Source organism: Oreochromis aureus, linkage group 23 (assembly GCF_013358895.1).
Source record: "Oreochromis aureus strain Israel breed Guangdong linkage group 23, ZZ_aureus, whole genome shotgun sequence".
NCBI classification, from domain to species: Eukaryota; Metazoa; Chordata; class Actinopteri; order Cichliformes; family Cichlidae; genus Oreochromis; species Oreochromis aureus.
The window spans coordinates 7,565,488-7,581,376 of record NC_052963.1 but is presented as its reverse complement, the minus strand read 5'-3'; the positions used below and the strand labels follow the sequence as shown (position 1 = coordinate 7,581,376).

Genomic DNA, 15,889 nt, shown 5'->3' with positions numbered 1-15,889 from the left:
CAGTCGATATCGATGCCCCCGGTGGGCATTACTGTCACTGGGCTCATCTCTCTTAAAAAGAATTGATTTCATGTCACCAAGCGAACACAGCGGTCTCCCTTAAGACACCATGGGGAGTAATTACTCCACGGTGCCACTAATGACACAATAACACACAGTTAAAAGTTACCTCCAGACAGACCCACACAAACAGCTCTGAAATTCTGATAGGATGCCCTTTGTCATCATTATTTCCAGAATCTTCTTGTGTCCTGCTCATCAGCATTCACAACAAGAATGAAGATCTGGAAATCTCAGCAGAGAACTGGAAACACTGTAACTGATCGATGCAAACATAACTCCTGCAAAGTTAAATTGTTATAATAACAATACACTCAGAGCTACTTTGTTATTAGGTACACCTTGCTAGAACCCTTTTTGCCATCATAAATGCCTTAAGTCTTCATGGCATAGATTTACAAAGCAGATTTATACCCATATGACATGAAAGAGTTTGTCAGATCGGACACAAATCTTTGGTTCCGCCACATCTCAAAGCGGCTCCTTTGGATAATGACCTGTTAACTGTGGTGGTAATTTGAGTATGCTGAACTCATTGTCATGTTCAAGAAGCCAATCTGAGATAAAATTCTTTTTAGTGAGGTTGCAAGCAGCCAATAGAGAATGCACACATGAGAAGGAATGGACGCGATTGGCAACAACACTCCATTTGAAACCATGCTTCATGTTAGGACCCTACTTTAAAATGTCACAACAGAAATAAAGAATCATCAGACCAGTAAGTGTTTTTCCCCCCAGTCTTTTAATGTGGAGTTTTGATGAGTTACTCGCATGAACATGATTGGGTGAATAAGGCTTGTAGTTAAAATCGCTCTGACAGCTCAGAGTAGAAAAGAGCTATAAAAGCACTAGTCCATTTACCATTTTAGTTACTGCTGCTTTTTAAGCAGCTCAAAGCTGTTTGAACAACAAACATGCTGATGCCAGAGAATGAATAAGCCTGCAGCTCATTGGATATTTTCTGCAAAACTCTAAAGATGGTTGTATGGGAAGATCCCAATAGACTGTTGGTTGGAGACTTGACTGAGTATTTCAGTCACTGCCAAAGTCACAACAATCACAGCATTTCACTGTGTTTGGCAGAAACACTAGACCTACTTTGTAGACAGAAGAACTCAAATGTAATAGAAATGAAAAGACGTTATTATTACGTTGGCCTCGTAGTCTTTTAAATAGCAAATAGCTAACAGGACTGAAAGACAAATAAAGGGTGTTAGGAAGGTTTTTGGAATTCCATGGTGGATGTTAATCTGTTGGAAGGTCAGATAGAATAGGCTTTTTGTTTTGCTGTAGTGTTTTTTAATGATTGCTGTAATTGCCCATTTTTTCAATTGGATGGACTTTTTGACATTTTTACTGTGAGGAATATTGTTACGTAAAATAAATCAACACAGTTAGTTAAATACAGCCGTTATACTGAACATGGCTGTTACTATTTTTTAAGAGCTTGGTTACCTCCCAAAGTAACGTGCTCTCCAGTTACGGTGATTATGCACAAGCTTTTAGCAGGTGATTGGCAGTTATTGCCCGACGTGGCTATTACACATCTTCAATTCAGTGTGAGTTTTTTTGCTGCAGAGGTCAAGCTAATGCAAGCGTTCCAGCCTCATTTCCATCACTCATCACTGTCATTAAAAGAAAAGTGGACTGATGAGAGCTCTGCCTCTCCAGAGGCCGACTAATGACCACATTCTGTACATCAGTCAGGATGTTAACTGTCAGCATGACGCGGCCTCTCACTATAGCAGTCAGGAATAAATCTCAGTGGAGAATGCCGTGTTAACATTTCACTATTACATAATCACAGAGTCAAATTTCTTCTAAAGAAAAAAAAAGGATTAATTGTTAGACACAGTTAACTAGACATGTGAAAGAAGGCTAAAGTAGTAGATGGTATGTTAAAATTTAAAGAGGAAATCTGTATCTCCTAATTGAATTTTAAAGTAGCATGTTACTAACTATTGTCTGTTTTAATTTGGTTAAAAAAAAGGAGGTCATAGTTTTTCTATTACTACATTTGATTAAATCCAGAAACCAGAGTCTAAAATGTCCCCAATCTAAAGACTGAGGTTTTTTCACTACTTTGTTTTTTCCAAATTAACTTTTTATTTAACCATACAGACTTCCTGTTTAAATTTTGACTTCTTCATAATCATTTTAACTCACAGGTCTTATGTCCTTAGACACTGACTGATGTCAGCATTCCTATGATATGGGTTTCCACCACAGCATTAAATCCATCAGTAATATTGATTGAGATTAATGCCATCACATTTTGCTACTACTTAACTATTAACACATAAGTATCTTGTGAATAGTCATTATTTTTGTTCAGTAACCTATTTATTTATTTATCTGACAGATACTGTGGCTGTTGAGTAATATCCCAGTTGGAACCATGTTTTTATATAATATAGAAGAGAGCCTAATTATTTATGTCCATTTATGATTCATTATCCATGTTGCTGTTTATCTGCGCAGGTGTGTCTTTGATGTCTTTACATAACAGAGTGTCTGTCAGTTCTCTGATCTCTGGTAATCTGATCTCAGGCATTATTAATGTGTTATGGCTGTAGTGACCACACAACAGTATATTATTTCTAGAATTTGTAGAATTACAGTTTACACTTCAGACCTGTGGTGTCACTGTGGAGCAGTGCTAGCAAAGATTAGCAAGCTCTGGTCAGGCTACACAAAGACAGTCACTCATTAAGCTCAGCATTGCACAACTATGCCGATGTTTTCACTCAACAGCAGCATTATGTTCTCTGCCACTGCTGCTGTTATATAACTGAAAGTGGCTATTTTTATGTTTTTTGTGGTTCAGTGGGTCAGTTGCTCAAAAACTAATTTGAATTTAAGGGGAAAAACAGTATAACAGACTGTTGACAATAATGCCTGCTTTTGACAGGTTTTTAAAAAAAAATTTACCACTCAATAGTTAACACTTTATAGAATCCCCAAGGTTGTATGGCCTAAAACCTATCGTATATTTATCACAACAAAATCAAAGAAAGCTTTTTAAAAATCTTATTCCATATTTCCAAAACTTCTCTTTGTGAATGTTCAGGTCAGAACATTAACCACAGGGGACAGATTTTTCTATTTTAACTGCATTAACAAATTGGCCAAAAATAAATAAATAAATAAATACATAAATTTCCAGAAGAAGGTTGTTATTGTTTTAATAAACTGTAAATTTTGACTATTTAATGAGCTGCTTTTATATAGTGTTTACTGCTGTTATTTGACAGAGTTGGCCCTCATATTGCTAATTTAGCATATACTTCAAAATAAAAGACTTTATTTTTGGTCTTTTATTTTAAAAGAAAAATGGAATTCTTTCAAAAAACATAAATGCGTCATATACGGAGATGCTACAATGGCCGAAGTGCAAACGCATATGGAGGAAAAAGCAGGTGTCATAAGAGGTAACCCTGTGCTTAATGCGGGGACTTGGTATCACCAGGCCAATCCCACTTTCAGACCCAAGGAGGACAGAGTCCCATATGATACAAGAGAGATCAGTGCTCTCAGATACCTACTGCAGGACATCCTGAACAGGCAGCACTTGTGTTATACCAGACTGGTATCTGCAAACAGCAGGACTTCAGACTCTAAGACTCAGCTGGATTGGCTTTACATGCAGTCAGGAGCAGCTGGAAGAGGTTTTCAGTCATAAGTCCAAGTCTAAAACAGTGGAGAACCTCAAATGTGGGTACTGAAGAGAACAACACAGCTAACACAGATAATAATCATACAACAGCTAAACCGGACAAGAGCATCCAAGACCTGCAGGAAGAAAGAAGTCACCCTGCTGCAGAGCTGTGTGTGCAGTCTTCAACCTAAACCACTGAGGCTTCACACACAGACAGGCTGATCTGCTCATCCAGGGAAGGAGCAGCGACACCTGGAAGAGCAGCAGAGGTTCAGCTGTGAACTTACTGAGCTTAAAAGTTAAGCTCTGCACCAATGAGACCCTTCTTTGAAAAAAAAATAAAAGCCACTGAATTTGGACCAAGAACTGCATAAAACCAAAGCCTCATACTTCAAAGTATGAGGCTTTGGTTTACATAAAGTCACGGAGGAGCAAAAACAGGAAAACAGCAACATCGCAAATGAGCTTTCAAAAGAAGAGGCAAAGAAGACTTTGTATCTGCAGGAGACCCTGCAATGAAAGCAAGAGAAGAAAACCATTATCACCATCATCACTGACCGAACTCGAGGCCCGAACTAAGATCATGTCAGAGAAAAAGGTCAAAAAAGGAAGTACAAACCATGGCTAATTAAATCATTCACTTCACTGACCTCAACACAATCATCAAAATGATGATTATATACAACTACAAAGCTTTTTAGACTTGGGTTTACGCTCTGGATTAAGTTCAGATGCAACTTTTGGTTTAGGTTTAGGTAGAAGAAGCTGTTTTTTTTCCTGACCTGAAGTAAAGTGTTTCCAGTGTCTGAACACAACTGTGAAAAGTGCAGAGTTTTTGATGGGAAAACATTGTAGTGAACACATCACTGATATAATCAATGATAATGTATTTGAGAATGTATTTACTGTTTGCCCTTGAGCTGTTTCTTCAACAGCAAACAGCAAAAACTGATATTTGGTTGTTGATAAAGAGACTGGACTACATCAGAAGAGTTCAGCTTTGACTGAATGAGTGAATTATTGGATATGACCAATAAAAAAGCATAAAAACAAAATATCAGAATAGTGATGAGTCATTTTAGTACAAAAGGTAAACAGGATAGAAAGAAATGTTTTAAAAAGAACAATGCAGAATTTAAATAAACTGTACTTTTTGCTTTTTTTTTTTTTTTTTTTTTTACTAAAAAAACAGGGTTTTTTAAATTTTTCGTAGTTGTTTTCTTAAATATACTGTATTCCCCATGCAAACAAGGTATTTGCAAGGAATCTCCATGTGTGTCACTCTTCTTTGGCCATCTTAACAACTATTTATCCGATTGGTTCCGAATCGCATTCCTTTGCAGATATACAGGAATAACAAACACAGGAATGTGCTAGCTGAGTTATGGCTGCACTACTTGCACCACTCCAGAGGCAACTCGGGATCCGCCTCATAAGCCTCTGTGTAATAGAAGTGCTTAACCCGCAGATCTCTTTTTGAAACATCATTTTGATCATAAGTGGAAGGAGAGAGAATAAAAAGAAAAATTTCATTGAATCATTTGATAATTACGACCGCTCTGCTGCACCACCCTCAAAACGTATCCCGCTGTGGGTGTTTAATAGAAAGGATTGATGCAAGACTGGGGACATCTACCCAGAATACCCCATATGCATTATTAATAGCGATTAATAAAGTGCTGCTCACATGTTATGTAATCACTGACATCCACATGGGTCATCCTACTGCTGACCAGCAATTCATCGTGCATGCTTTGTGAAGTGACTCTCCTTCCTATCCTCACGCTTCTGTTACTTTTGCAGGAATCACCACAGTGCTGACCATGACCACGCTGAGCACAGTGGCCAGAAACTCTATTCCTAGAGTATCCTACGTAACCGCCATGGACCTGTTTGTCACCGTCTGCTTCATGTTTGTCTTCGCTGCCATGATTGAGTACGCCATGCTCAACTACTACTCCTACAGTATACGCAGACCTCCCCCAAAGAAGAGAATGGTAAGCCTGTGGTGAGTGTATGAGTAATGAGTAGCAAAAAGGAGGACCACGTGCATCAAACTTGCATTCTTTCTAACAACCACCAGGGGGCGACTTATTGTTTGCAAAAAGGAGTGTGATTATATAGAAGGCTATGAGAAAACAGGCCTATGTTTCACTTGATTTAGGAGCTCTGTAAGCACTTTTTCAGTAGGTTTATGGTCTCAATCACTCGCTTGAAGTCTTATTCAGTCCAACCCGAGGGTTCATTTTGTAAATTATGGTCCCATTTAGAGTGAAACAGACAATAAACCAAATTTTCTCAGGAGGTACTTATTCAGCAATGGGGTCTCAAAAATTCTTTCTACAGCTGCATTATGTGAAAGATGAAAAAAATAACAAAACAGATTTCTTAGCCATTTGTACTTTTGTAAATCAGCTTGTTTGGTTTACAATATGATTGAACACTGTAATTAACTTCAACATCCCAGAAATCCTTGTGTCCTGCAACTAGCTTATTAGGCTAATGATAATAACATACGTCAGTATCAGCATCGTTTTACTATAGTTGATGACCTACAAAGAAGTAGCCCCATTTAGAGTGAAACAGACAATAAACCAGGGTATGTTAGGGGACAGCTATATTGTGATGGACTTGTCACTAGGATTAGGATTCAACTTTATTGTCATTGCACGTGTATAAATACAGGGTAACGAAATATATACTACTGTATGAGAATGCAGTGCTCTTTGTGTGGTAGCAGCCAAAATCCCAAACTTAAGACCACTGTTTCCCAACCACTGTATGTGCCGCAAGAAATGATCAGGTGTGCCATGGAAGATTATCTGGTTCCACCTGATTAGTATTCTAAACCAGCGATCCCCAACCCCGGGCCACGGGCCAGTACCGGTCCGTGAGTCGTTTGGTACCAGGCCATGAGAGTTGAGGTGGGTGTGAAATTTATGGTTTTCAGGGTTTTTATCATTTTTTATTGTGATTTTTTTAATCGTATTTATTGTTAACTTGGTTTCCCTGGGTCTTTTCCTGTGTCATGAATAAAGCTTCTTTTTTTTGGTACCAGCACTGGTTTTATTTTGTTGTATTTATCCGCGACACCTTAAAGGCCGGTCCATGAAATTTATTTTCGGACAGAAACCGGTCGGTGGTGCAAAAAAAGGTTGGGGAGCGCTGGTCTAAGCAACCAGCAGAACAATTACATTCTCTTCCACTAAAGGGCAGTACAACTACACTTCCTACAAGAACTGGGTAGCCAACTGCCATTAAAACAGAAGAAGATGAAGAAGAAATGAAATAATAGTCATGCTGTGAGACGACACAGTGCATAATAGCAATAACTAAATATTTGAAAAGAAAAAGTGGTCTATCTGACCTGGGTCCTGGAGAAAACTCCGACCCAGATGAAGGCCCTAGCATGAGTAGTGGTCAGAAGAAAGCAAAAAGGTATACTGCGAACAAACCGAGCCAATTTCGCCATTTTTTCTAATGTGAATTATGTGCCGTGGTTCCACAGGGTTGGGAAACACTGCTTAAGACTATAAAATGGTACCTGAGGCCAAAGAGGCTAGGTCCAGCCTTCATATGAACAAGAGCAAGAGAAGAAGGGATTCCAAGAAGAACAAAAACCCACAAACAAATAAAGACAGACTACAGACCAGAGCTGGACTGCGATAATAAAATCAGCCCTGGCAGTTTAAGTCCAGACAGCCCACCATGATCACTCTTACATACACATTATGTATATATTTCATTTTGTTTGATTATTGGTATTAGAACAGATTTTATTCAGGTTGGTACAGTTGTTGTTGGGTTAGGATAGTTGGTTTGCACTACAGCATGTGACAATTAAAAGCTGAAGTTTAACTATTGCAGTGGCTCAATGTCAAAGTAGCTATTTACTTTACCTGAATCCTTGAATCTCTCCCTTCCTAATTATGTCCCTCCATATATTTTCTTACAACCTTCTTCTGTTCTTCTATTTGCCACCTTTCTCCACCTCTTCCTCACTCAGTTGTTAGGACTCCTACTCCTGCACATCTCCACAGTTTCTGTCTTGTCATAAGTAGAAAAAAGGTGACCAGACTATATTTTTATCCCTTTGTTTCCCTTTTAGATCTTTGTTTTCATTGTAACCACATTTCCAGTTACCTGTTTAGGAATTATAGTTTAAGGTCTAGCCCTTTTACAAAGTTGTTGCCTATTTGGAACACCCAAATGGAAAAGCTTTGAAAAACAAAACTGTAATGTCAAATTTATGCATGAAACTTGAAACCCTTGAAACACGAAACCCTAGCAGGTTGCTGACGACCTGGTGGGTGTAAAGTGCTTAAGATGTCTGAAGAGGAAAGAAAGTGACTGAATACTTTCTTTCAGTGTCTTCGCTGTAATCACACCAACCTTCAGAAACTGATATTGATTCGATCCATAGGGTGCACACACATATATATATATGGGAAATACACAATATCTACCCAGGAGTTTGACATGTCCGTATTAGCACATGTGTGCAGCTGAATGCATTTCTTTTCTACCCGCCACTCCTGTATGAGAGCCTACCACTCTGTGTGGGCGTTCTCAAGGCTGCACCTGCCGCGAATGCTTTAATGGCGTCGGCGCACATCTACTAAGACTGAGTCAGCCACTGTTGCTGTCATTTCCCTCTCTCCAGATCCCCTCCCTATTCATTATTTTCTCCCAGTGTAGAGGAGTTCTGCTGAATGTGTCTCAGGGCTAAAACAGACTGCCAGCTCAGGCTGAATAATTAAGTTGTGTTACATACAGTCCCCTCCTCTGCATCTCTGACTCTTCACTGTATTCTGGCCCGCTCTGTCTGTGGGGAAGCCCCCCCCCTCCCAAATCACCACCATTCGTGTTGTTCCCTTGTACTGCCCACTCCGTCAAATCTCTTACTCCACACGACATATCTAACGGTTCCTCTCTCTCGCCTACCACCCTTCCTTTAACAGGGTAGTGGAGGACGGGAAACCTTTTTAAAAAGATTTTAACCCAATTAGTTGGTCTCGCATGATTTCATAAACATCAGGGAGAGAGTCATGTAACAAATTTTCTCAGGAGGTACTTATTCAGCAATGGGGTCTCAAAAATTCTTTCTACAGCTGCATTATGTGAAAGATGAAAAAATAACAAAACAGATTTCTTAGCCATTTGTACTTTTGTAAATCAGCTTGTTTGGTTTACAATATGATTGAACACAGTAATTAAATTCAACATCCCAGAAATCCTTGTGCGGTTAGAAAACTACATTGATTCACAAAATGTTATTGTTGGTACTGGTTTATTTTTTTGGTATAACTAATAACAGCAGAAATATGAGAATGGCACATCGCTCAAAAATCTATTCAGCTTATCAATAGTGTGCTGAAAGTTTGAGTTTTTAAGCACTCAAACACATCAATAAATATATGCCATCGCTTTGTGTCTTTGTATGATTTCTCATTTTTCCAAAATAGAAAGATTATACAGTGTGATCATTTACTGAAGGCACAATTTCTCCTTTAAGACTTTAATGAAATATAGTGCAATACAACAAAAAGGTCACTGCTTGAAAATCTTAGCCACCATCTGAAAAATGGAGCTGTTCATGGAGTGGTAGTGCTCAAGTCTTCTTGTTATGTCCTGCAACTAGCTTATTATATGTCAGTATCAGCATCGTTTTACTATAGTTGATGACCTACAAAGAAGTAGCCCAGGCTCGTGGCAAAATGTGAAATAGTTTTGAACCTAAAGTATTTAAGTGGAAAGAAGAATGTATCTTGTTACGACTCCTCAAAGAGGACACATCATGCTGGCAACCATCACATCACATCAATTAGTATGTGTTTGGGCTTTCTTGTTTTCACAGAAATAACTGCACTACATCCTTTGCAAAGATTTAGTCTAGAAGCCTGATAGTAATTTTATGTTTTTATGCTAAAAATTAAGCTAACATCCACTAACTACCTAAAAAGAAAAAGAAAGACTTGCAACATAGCCAGGATATGTGTAATGCTACAGTTACAGGTGGTTGGAGCCCACAACCCAACCAAAATTATTGTAACTGTATGCAATGAACTTATAATCTTGGGTGACAAGGTTTGCAAATAGTTGCAGTTAGCTGTTGTCTTCTGAGTATCTTTGGTGCCTCAAGACAATGATAAAAAGGCTGGTGTCCCTGCAGGTTTTAGATGTGTCCTCGAACCAACACAGCTGATTTAAATGGCTAAATTAGCTCCTCAACATGTCCTGAAGTTCTCCAGAGGCCTGGTAACGAACTAATCATGTGATTCAGGTGTGTTGACCCAAGGTGAGATCTAAAACCTGCAGGGACACCGGCCCTCGTGGACTGAGATTGCCCCCGGTCTATTGTCTATGTCAAATGGACAATAGACTTAATGCACTTAACATTCATCAGCATAGACTGACCAACTGATTGCAACATGTTGACAATCTGTATATGTTTATACATTAGTAGGCAATTATATGCAAACCTTTGCCATTCTGAGAGAAATTTCAGTCAGTCTTAGTCTGACTGTGATTGTGTGGAGACAGGTTGTCTCCCACCAGGCAACCTGTGCAATTGCATTTCGATTAAAATATGGCTGCCGCAACTACTTGCAGTTGGTCACTGAATGTGAAAAAGTTCATTGCAATCACTAGGTAACCATCGGTTTTGCTTATTGGAAAGACACTGCCATCCTACTTTTATATTAGTGTCAAAAAATGTCTTCAGCCGAACATCAGGTACACTTGTTGACTAACTAAAGCCTCCAAATGTAAAATTGCTAAGTTAGCTGCGCCGCATTGACGAGATCTGGACTTTCTATGCCTAGCTATGGCTTGTAATTTTGATGTGACAGTCATTGCTCTGGGAATAGATTATGTAAAGTTTTAATTAATTCACCTATTCTCTCTCTCCATTTTTATCTCAGGCCTACTCATCTTTCAACATGGGTCCCACCCCTCGACCTATGATGCCCATGGGCAACTCCTTGTTCTGGCATGACTATGATGACAGTTGTCTGCATGAGTGCCTGGATGGAAAGGACTGCAAGAGCTTCTTCTGCTGCTACGAGGAATGTAAAGAAGGCGGCTGGAGGAAAGGACGGATCCACGTCAACATCCGCGAGCTGGATGCCTACTCCCGCGTTTTCTTCCCCACTTCGTTCTTGCTCTTTAACATTGTGTACTGGGTCAGCTACCTCTACCTCTAGTCTGTCTCAAGCCGTGATGTGTGGGCACTGCTGAAACAGCCCGCGGCACTTTGCACCACGGCTTGTAATTTGAGGTCAGTGCTAAACGTAGGGGAAGAAATGAGGTGGATCTGCTGTGTAGGACTTGTGAGGCTGCTGCCTCTGGAGTGATATGACGTATTCAAAAATACATGTGTGCTGGCGTGCACAATGTAAAGGCCATGATACTTTGAGCAGTGCCACTCCACCGTGAATAAATCGCTTAGCAGTAGAATAACAAGCCGCCAGCATTAACTTGAATGGATGGGTCCCACTTATGACTCTCTCAGAAACCAAACAACAGACAGCTGTGACTTCAGAGACATTTGGGAACAGGGGTTGCAGAGCTGACTCTTGGTCGCGGAGATGGCGAAGCACCCATAGTGCCTTCTTTAGAAAGGGTGCGGCACCGAGAGAAGCAGCTTCAGAGTTCCCTTCATTATCTTTATTACCTCATCCATCACACCGCCGCATGCTGAGCTGTTTAGTCTTTGATGAAACAAACCCAGAACACAGTTCTCACCACTGGAGATGTTTAAAAACCAACGCTCACCATTCATTTCGTAGCACATTAGTTTTAGTTGTACCCTAGAATTAGTTCCCTTTTTGAGAATAGTTGTTTTCTTGTTCTTCTTCTTATTGGAACTAGTTGTTCTTTCACAGCAGGTCACATCAGCTGTTACTTGTTAAATATGGGTTCAAGTCAGGGGCAGTGGTTGTATGGTAAAATCTTATTTATTGAGTCAGTGACTTTTTTGTTGAACATGACTATTTTGTTTGAACATGCCATTTACAGTATATGCCAAGAAGATTTGGGAGTTTTTAATGAATGCTGGGCTATATTCGCACACAACAACTATATAAAGACTGCATAATGTCTGCAGACTGATCTAAAGCTACCTGGGCATATTTTGTATGTTGCAGTAAACAGATTGGGGTTGGAGTACTGCTGCTTTTTTCCAAGAACACATCAGTTTAAAACAAAAGGGGTTTTTTTCTTACTTAAACAGACTTTGAGTTTTTAATATAATTTATGCCTTACTTAGGCTTAAAGGAAAAATTGGATATTTCCGAAATTGTACTTTATATTCTCAAATAATGGTCTTTATTTAGCTCTTTATTTAGTTTACTGGTAGAAGACTTCATTTGGGGCTTGTAGGTTTATTTAAGAGAGAGGTTTTAATTCCAAATGTATCGTCTTTCCAGTAAAAGCAAAATGAACCCTTTTTACTGCATTTAACGTTTTTCTATATAGGGTCTATGTATACAATTTATAGCTGAAATACAGCGACAAAATATTAACTGGCCTTTTTCCCTGAATGACATTATCCCTCCTTAATTTTTTTATGATCCAACAATTTACTTGTGCTTCCTTCAGGCACACTTACCTTAGAGAATAAAGCCCATGGCTTTCTTTGCCAAGAGTTCATTGAGGAGACTGATTAATGTCTGAATATGAAAGTAGCAGCCAGTAGCTAGCAAGCCTGATACAAACACTGAAACTTGGGAGAAGCATCCAGATCTGCCTAAAGGGATATCTGCCAGGACCTGTAAAACTTACAGTTTTTGGACTTGTAAATTCTTTGGCAACTAAAGACATAAGTTAGCACTTTTACTCTTTAGGTTAAACAGTAACTAGTTAGCGAGCTTTACGTAGAGCTATTAAACAAACTTTAGTCTTTTTGTTTTTTTCTGATTTGACAGTTGTTAAATACAGTTTACATTTGGCATACCGAAATGAGAATATACACTGTATATAAAAGCTAGCCAACGGCCATTATGATTGGTTCAAGTTCAATGTTGAAGCCTTTAGCTACTTTGAAACCAGGTGTGATGAGCAACTGGATGGTTCAAGTAAGACATCAAGGAACGCTGCACTCTCAAAAGGTAGCAACTTGTCTGTTACAGTGTAGCCCCGCTCTAAAGCATACCCTAAATAATAAAGTGTTTGCTGAAGTCATAGATAAGCTGAGCCAAAAAATTTTCAGTGCAGTCACCCGCCTTGCTGGCCACTGGTTTATGGGATGTCCACACTGGCTTCACTATTCAGATCTATCTTTCATTCTTTTATATACAGTACATACATATTGAATAACATTTTCTCATTCAACTTCAGGCAAACATATTTTAACCCCCCCCCCCGGAAAAAAAAATTATAAGCTACAAATGATATAGCTCTGAGTAAAGACAAATTATTGTGCCAGCATGAAAATAGTTAAACAGGTAAAATTCTGGCCACAAGCCACTTAAACCCTGAAGAAATGCATATATGCTGCACCTGGCCCGTTCAGTTTCAGAATTATAGCTTGAGTGTATTAAATTGAAGCCCTGATGAAAGCTTCAGTTTTGCTTACTTTTTATTTTCAGTCGAAAAATGAAAGGAATCTCTGATGTCCTGCCAGGCCCTTAAGGCACATCGTCCTGTGCCCAGGTGGAAATGATCCCAGGTACTGTAAAATAGGTTCTACATATTGTGATATCACATACACAAATGCACACACACAAAAACACACACAGATGCTACATTGGACAGTGTTGAAAAATGGATGATACAAGATTCTTCTTGATGACTCTAAATGGAGTCCCACATCCCCTCCTCAAACATGTAAAATTGATGCCATATGTGGAGGCGTGCAGACACACGTTGGACTGGGCCAGTGGCATTTCAGACATGCTTTTGTTTACTGTAAGGTGTTTTTTGCAGTTGTTTGGCTTTGTAGAACAATCAGCCCTTTTCCTCTCTCTTTCCCAACACACACACTTTTTCCCTGGTATTTGTATGTTCAGAGAAAAGCTTTTATGTAAGTTGTATCTAATTAATGTTTCTATTTTCATACAGGTATATATGGAATGTATGTTAGGCCAGTAGCAAGGCCACAGTCAATCTGGTTTCAGTTCAGTCAGTTCGAGCAGCTTAGATGAGTTTATATTTAAGGATCCCACATATTTTATTTATGTGGCCTCCAAGAGCCATTTGTGTCCTGTCCAGAGGTTTTTAAGTAAAAATCAAATAGCCTCAAGGGACGCTGGACAAAACAACAGAACAACCAATTAATTATGGGCCACATCTTATTCTGCTTATTTAACTTCTTCTTTTTGATTTTACCCCATGAAAAAAATGTATGGACATCTTCAAAAACTAGGAGATGTTATATTTCAAATGACGTCTCATATATTGAGGCATTACACTTTTCCTGATAAAATATTTATCATTTGGATTTTCAAACAGTTCAACTTTCTACAAAAAGGAACTGTAACCCTAACCCTAAAAAGGAACGCCAATAACCTTGTGATAGTTAAACTCTTAACTTCTACAAGGTTACGACCAACCAGCCTAGGGTTAGAGCAGGGGTGCCCAATCCTAGTCCTCGAGAGCTACTGTCCTGCAGCTTTTAGATGCATCCCTACTCCAACACAGCTGAATCAAATGGTTTGATGACCTCTTCAGCATGTCATCAAGTTTGGCAAAGGCCTGATAACAAGACATTCATTTGATTCAGGTGTGTTGGAACAAGGATGAATCTAAAAGCTGCAGGAAAGTAGCTCTCGAGGACTAGGATTGGGCACCCCTGGGTAAGAGTATAGAAGGGTGGGGCTGGGTTATGTTCAACCAACTAAATTGTCAAATCTAGAAGATGCCATCTTTCAAATTAAATCTCATGGGAGTCCCATATTTAAGCCAGTGGGAGTGTCCCCCCAAGAAGGACATGGACTTTCATAGAGGATCATTAGGGGATCCATGTCCCTGTTGGGGGGGACACTCCCACTGGGCTTAAATCTGGGACTTTCCACCATTTAACCTTAGAAGCTCCTTAGACTACGATGACCTTGCATGACCGAGAACCTTCACAGACATCAATCTATGTAACTAACTGTGTAAGAACTGACTGAATTAACCAGAGCTTGGGCAACACCGCAGTAAACTCTCCTCACCTCTGATATTTCTACTACACTTTATAAGTGTCTTAGTCCATGTAGATACTTCAATAAAATCAAATATCACTATTTTCTACGTCTTAACAAAAACCACCTGTGTGTTTCAATTGACTGGGACCTGTGTTTATAAAGCCTCTTTGCAATCAGAGTACTAACCCAGGATCAGCACTGGCAAGCATAATGAAGTCGCTCATGAGCCTCTCCCAGAGACCTCATCACCCCCATTAAAATTTCCCAGCTCGTGTGAAAAGTGGAGAGTCATTGGCACAGAAAAGGTGTCAAAAAAATCACTTCCCCTTTTTGCCCTGCTCACCAAGTTTGTTGTGATTGTCAGTGAGATCTCTGAGGAGTTGGGCAGGGCTGTAGGATTTTTTTTAAAAGCCACTCTGCTCTTGGATCAGCACTCCAAGGGGAAATATTTTATGAAAACTGACTCTGGAGTGAAATAGATATCTTTTTTCTAGTGCGTGGTACATTGCTTATATTAATAAATAACGTTTTGGTCAAGTGCTACTGTGATGTCTTTTTGTGTGAAAGTCTTTAAGATTGTTGCTTAATGCTTAGTCAAGAAAAAAAGTTGAGTGTTACAGTGAGCCTCTGGTAAAGTGCTTCAATTGCTTTGCTGGACGTTGTCAAGCAAAACAGCTGAGAGGGTTTGGAACTGTAAAAAGACAACAACTACAATTTTTCCTAGGTGAATTTCCGTCACTGGGGGTTTACTTTTTACGCAAAGGCGGATCTAGTCTATATGCTTCCTACTATCCTTTCACTGGACTTCAATGCCATGTCACTTTGGATTTTTACTCCCAGTTTCCAAAGGTTTGAAGAAGATGGATTATTGATATCATTACCAAAAGTTTGACCATGTGTCAAAGCCAATTCAGAGACTGTAGATGACCATAATGCTACAATACACTAAGGTTGAGGTCATAAAAGCTACAGATGCATAACTCTTTTGACCCGAATTTGCCAAAAAATGTCAGTTCAAATTTGCTTTATTTGTAGAGCTCCA

The 15,889-nt window shown here is 39.2% G+C and overlaps 1 protein-coding gene across 3 annotated transcripts in view; it reads left to right on the top strand.

Annotated features, from left to right (window-relative positions):
- The window catches only part of LOC116321512 (gamma-aminobutyric acid receptor subunit gamma-3-like), a 158,017-nt gene extending 143,616 nt beyond the window's left edge, over positions 1–14,401 (top strand). The window contains exons 9-10 of one of the 3 annotated variants that reach the window (XM_031741371.2): positions 5,522–5,715; positions 10,642–14,401. In XM_031741371.2, coding sequence (XP_031597231.1) covers positions 5,522–5,715; positions 10,642–10,923 — 476 coding nt within the window. In that variant the 3' untranslated portion in view covers positions 10,924–14,401. Of the gene's footprint in view, positions 1–5,521; positions 5,727–10,641 lie in introns of those variants that run through there. The other 2 variants (XM_039607527.1, XR_005610488.1) reach the window with 2 other exon arrangements.
- The last annotated feature ends 1,488 nt before the right edge of the window (positions 14,402–15,889 follow it).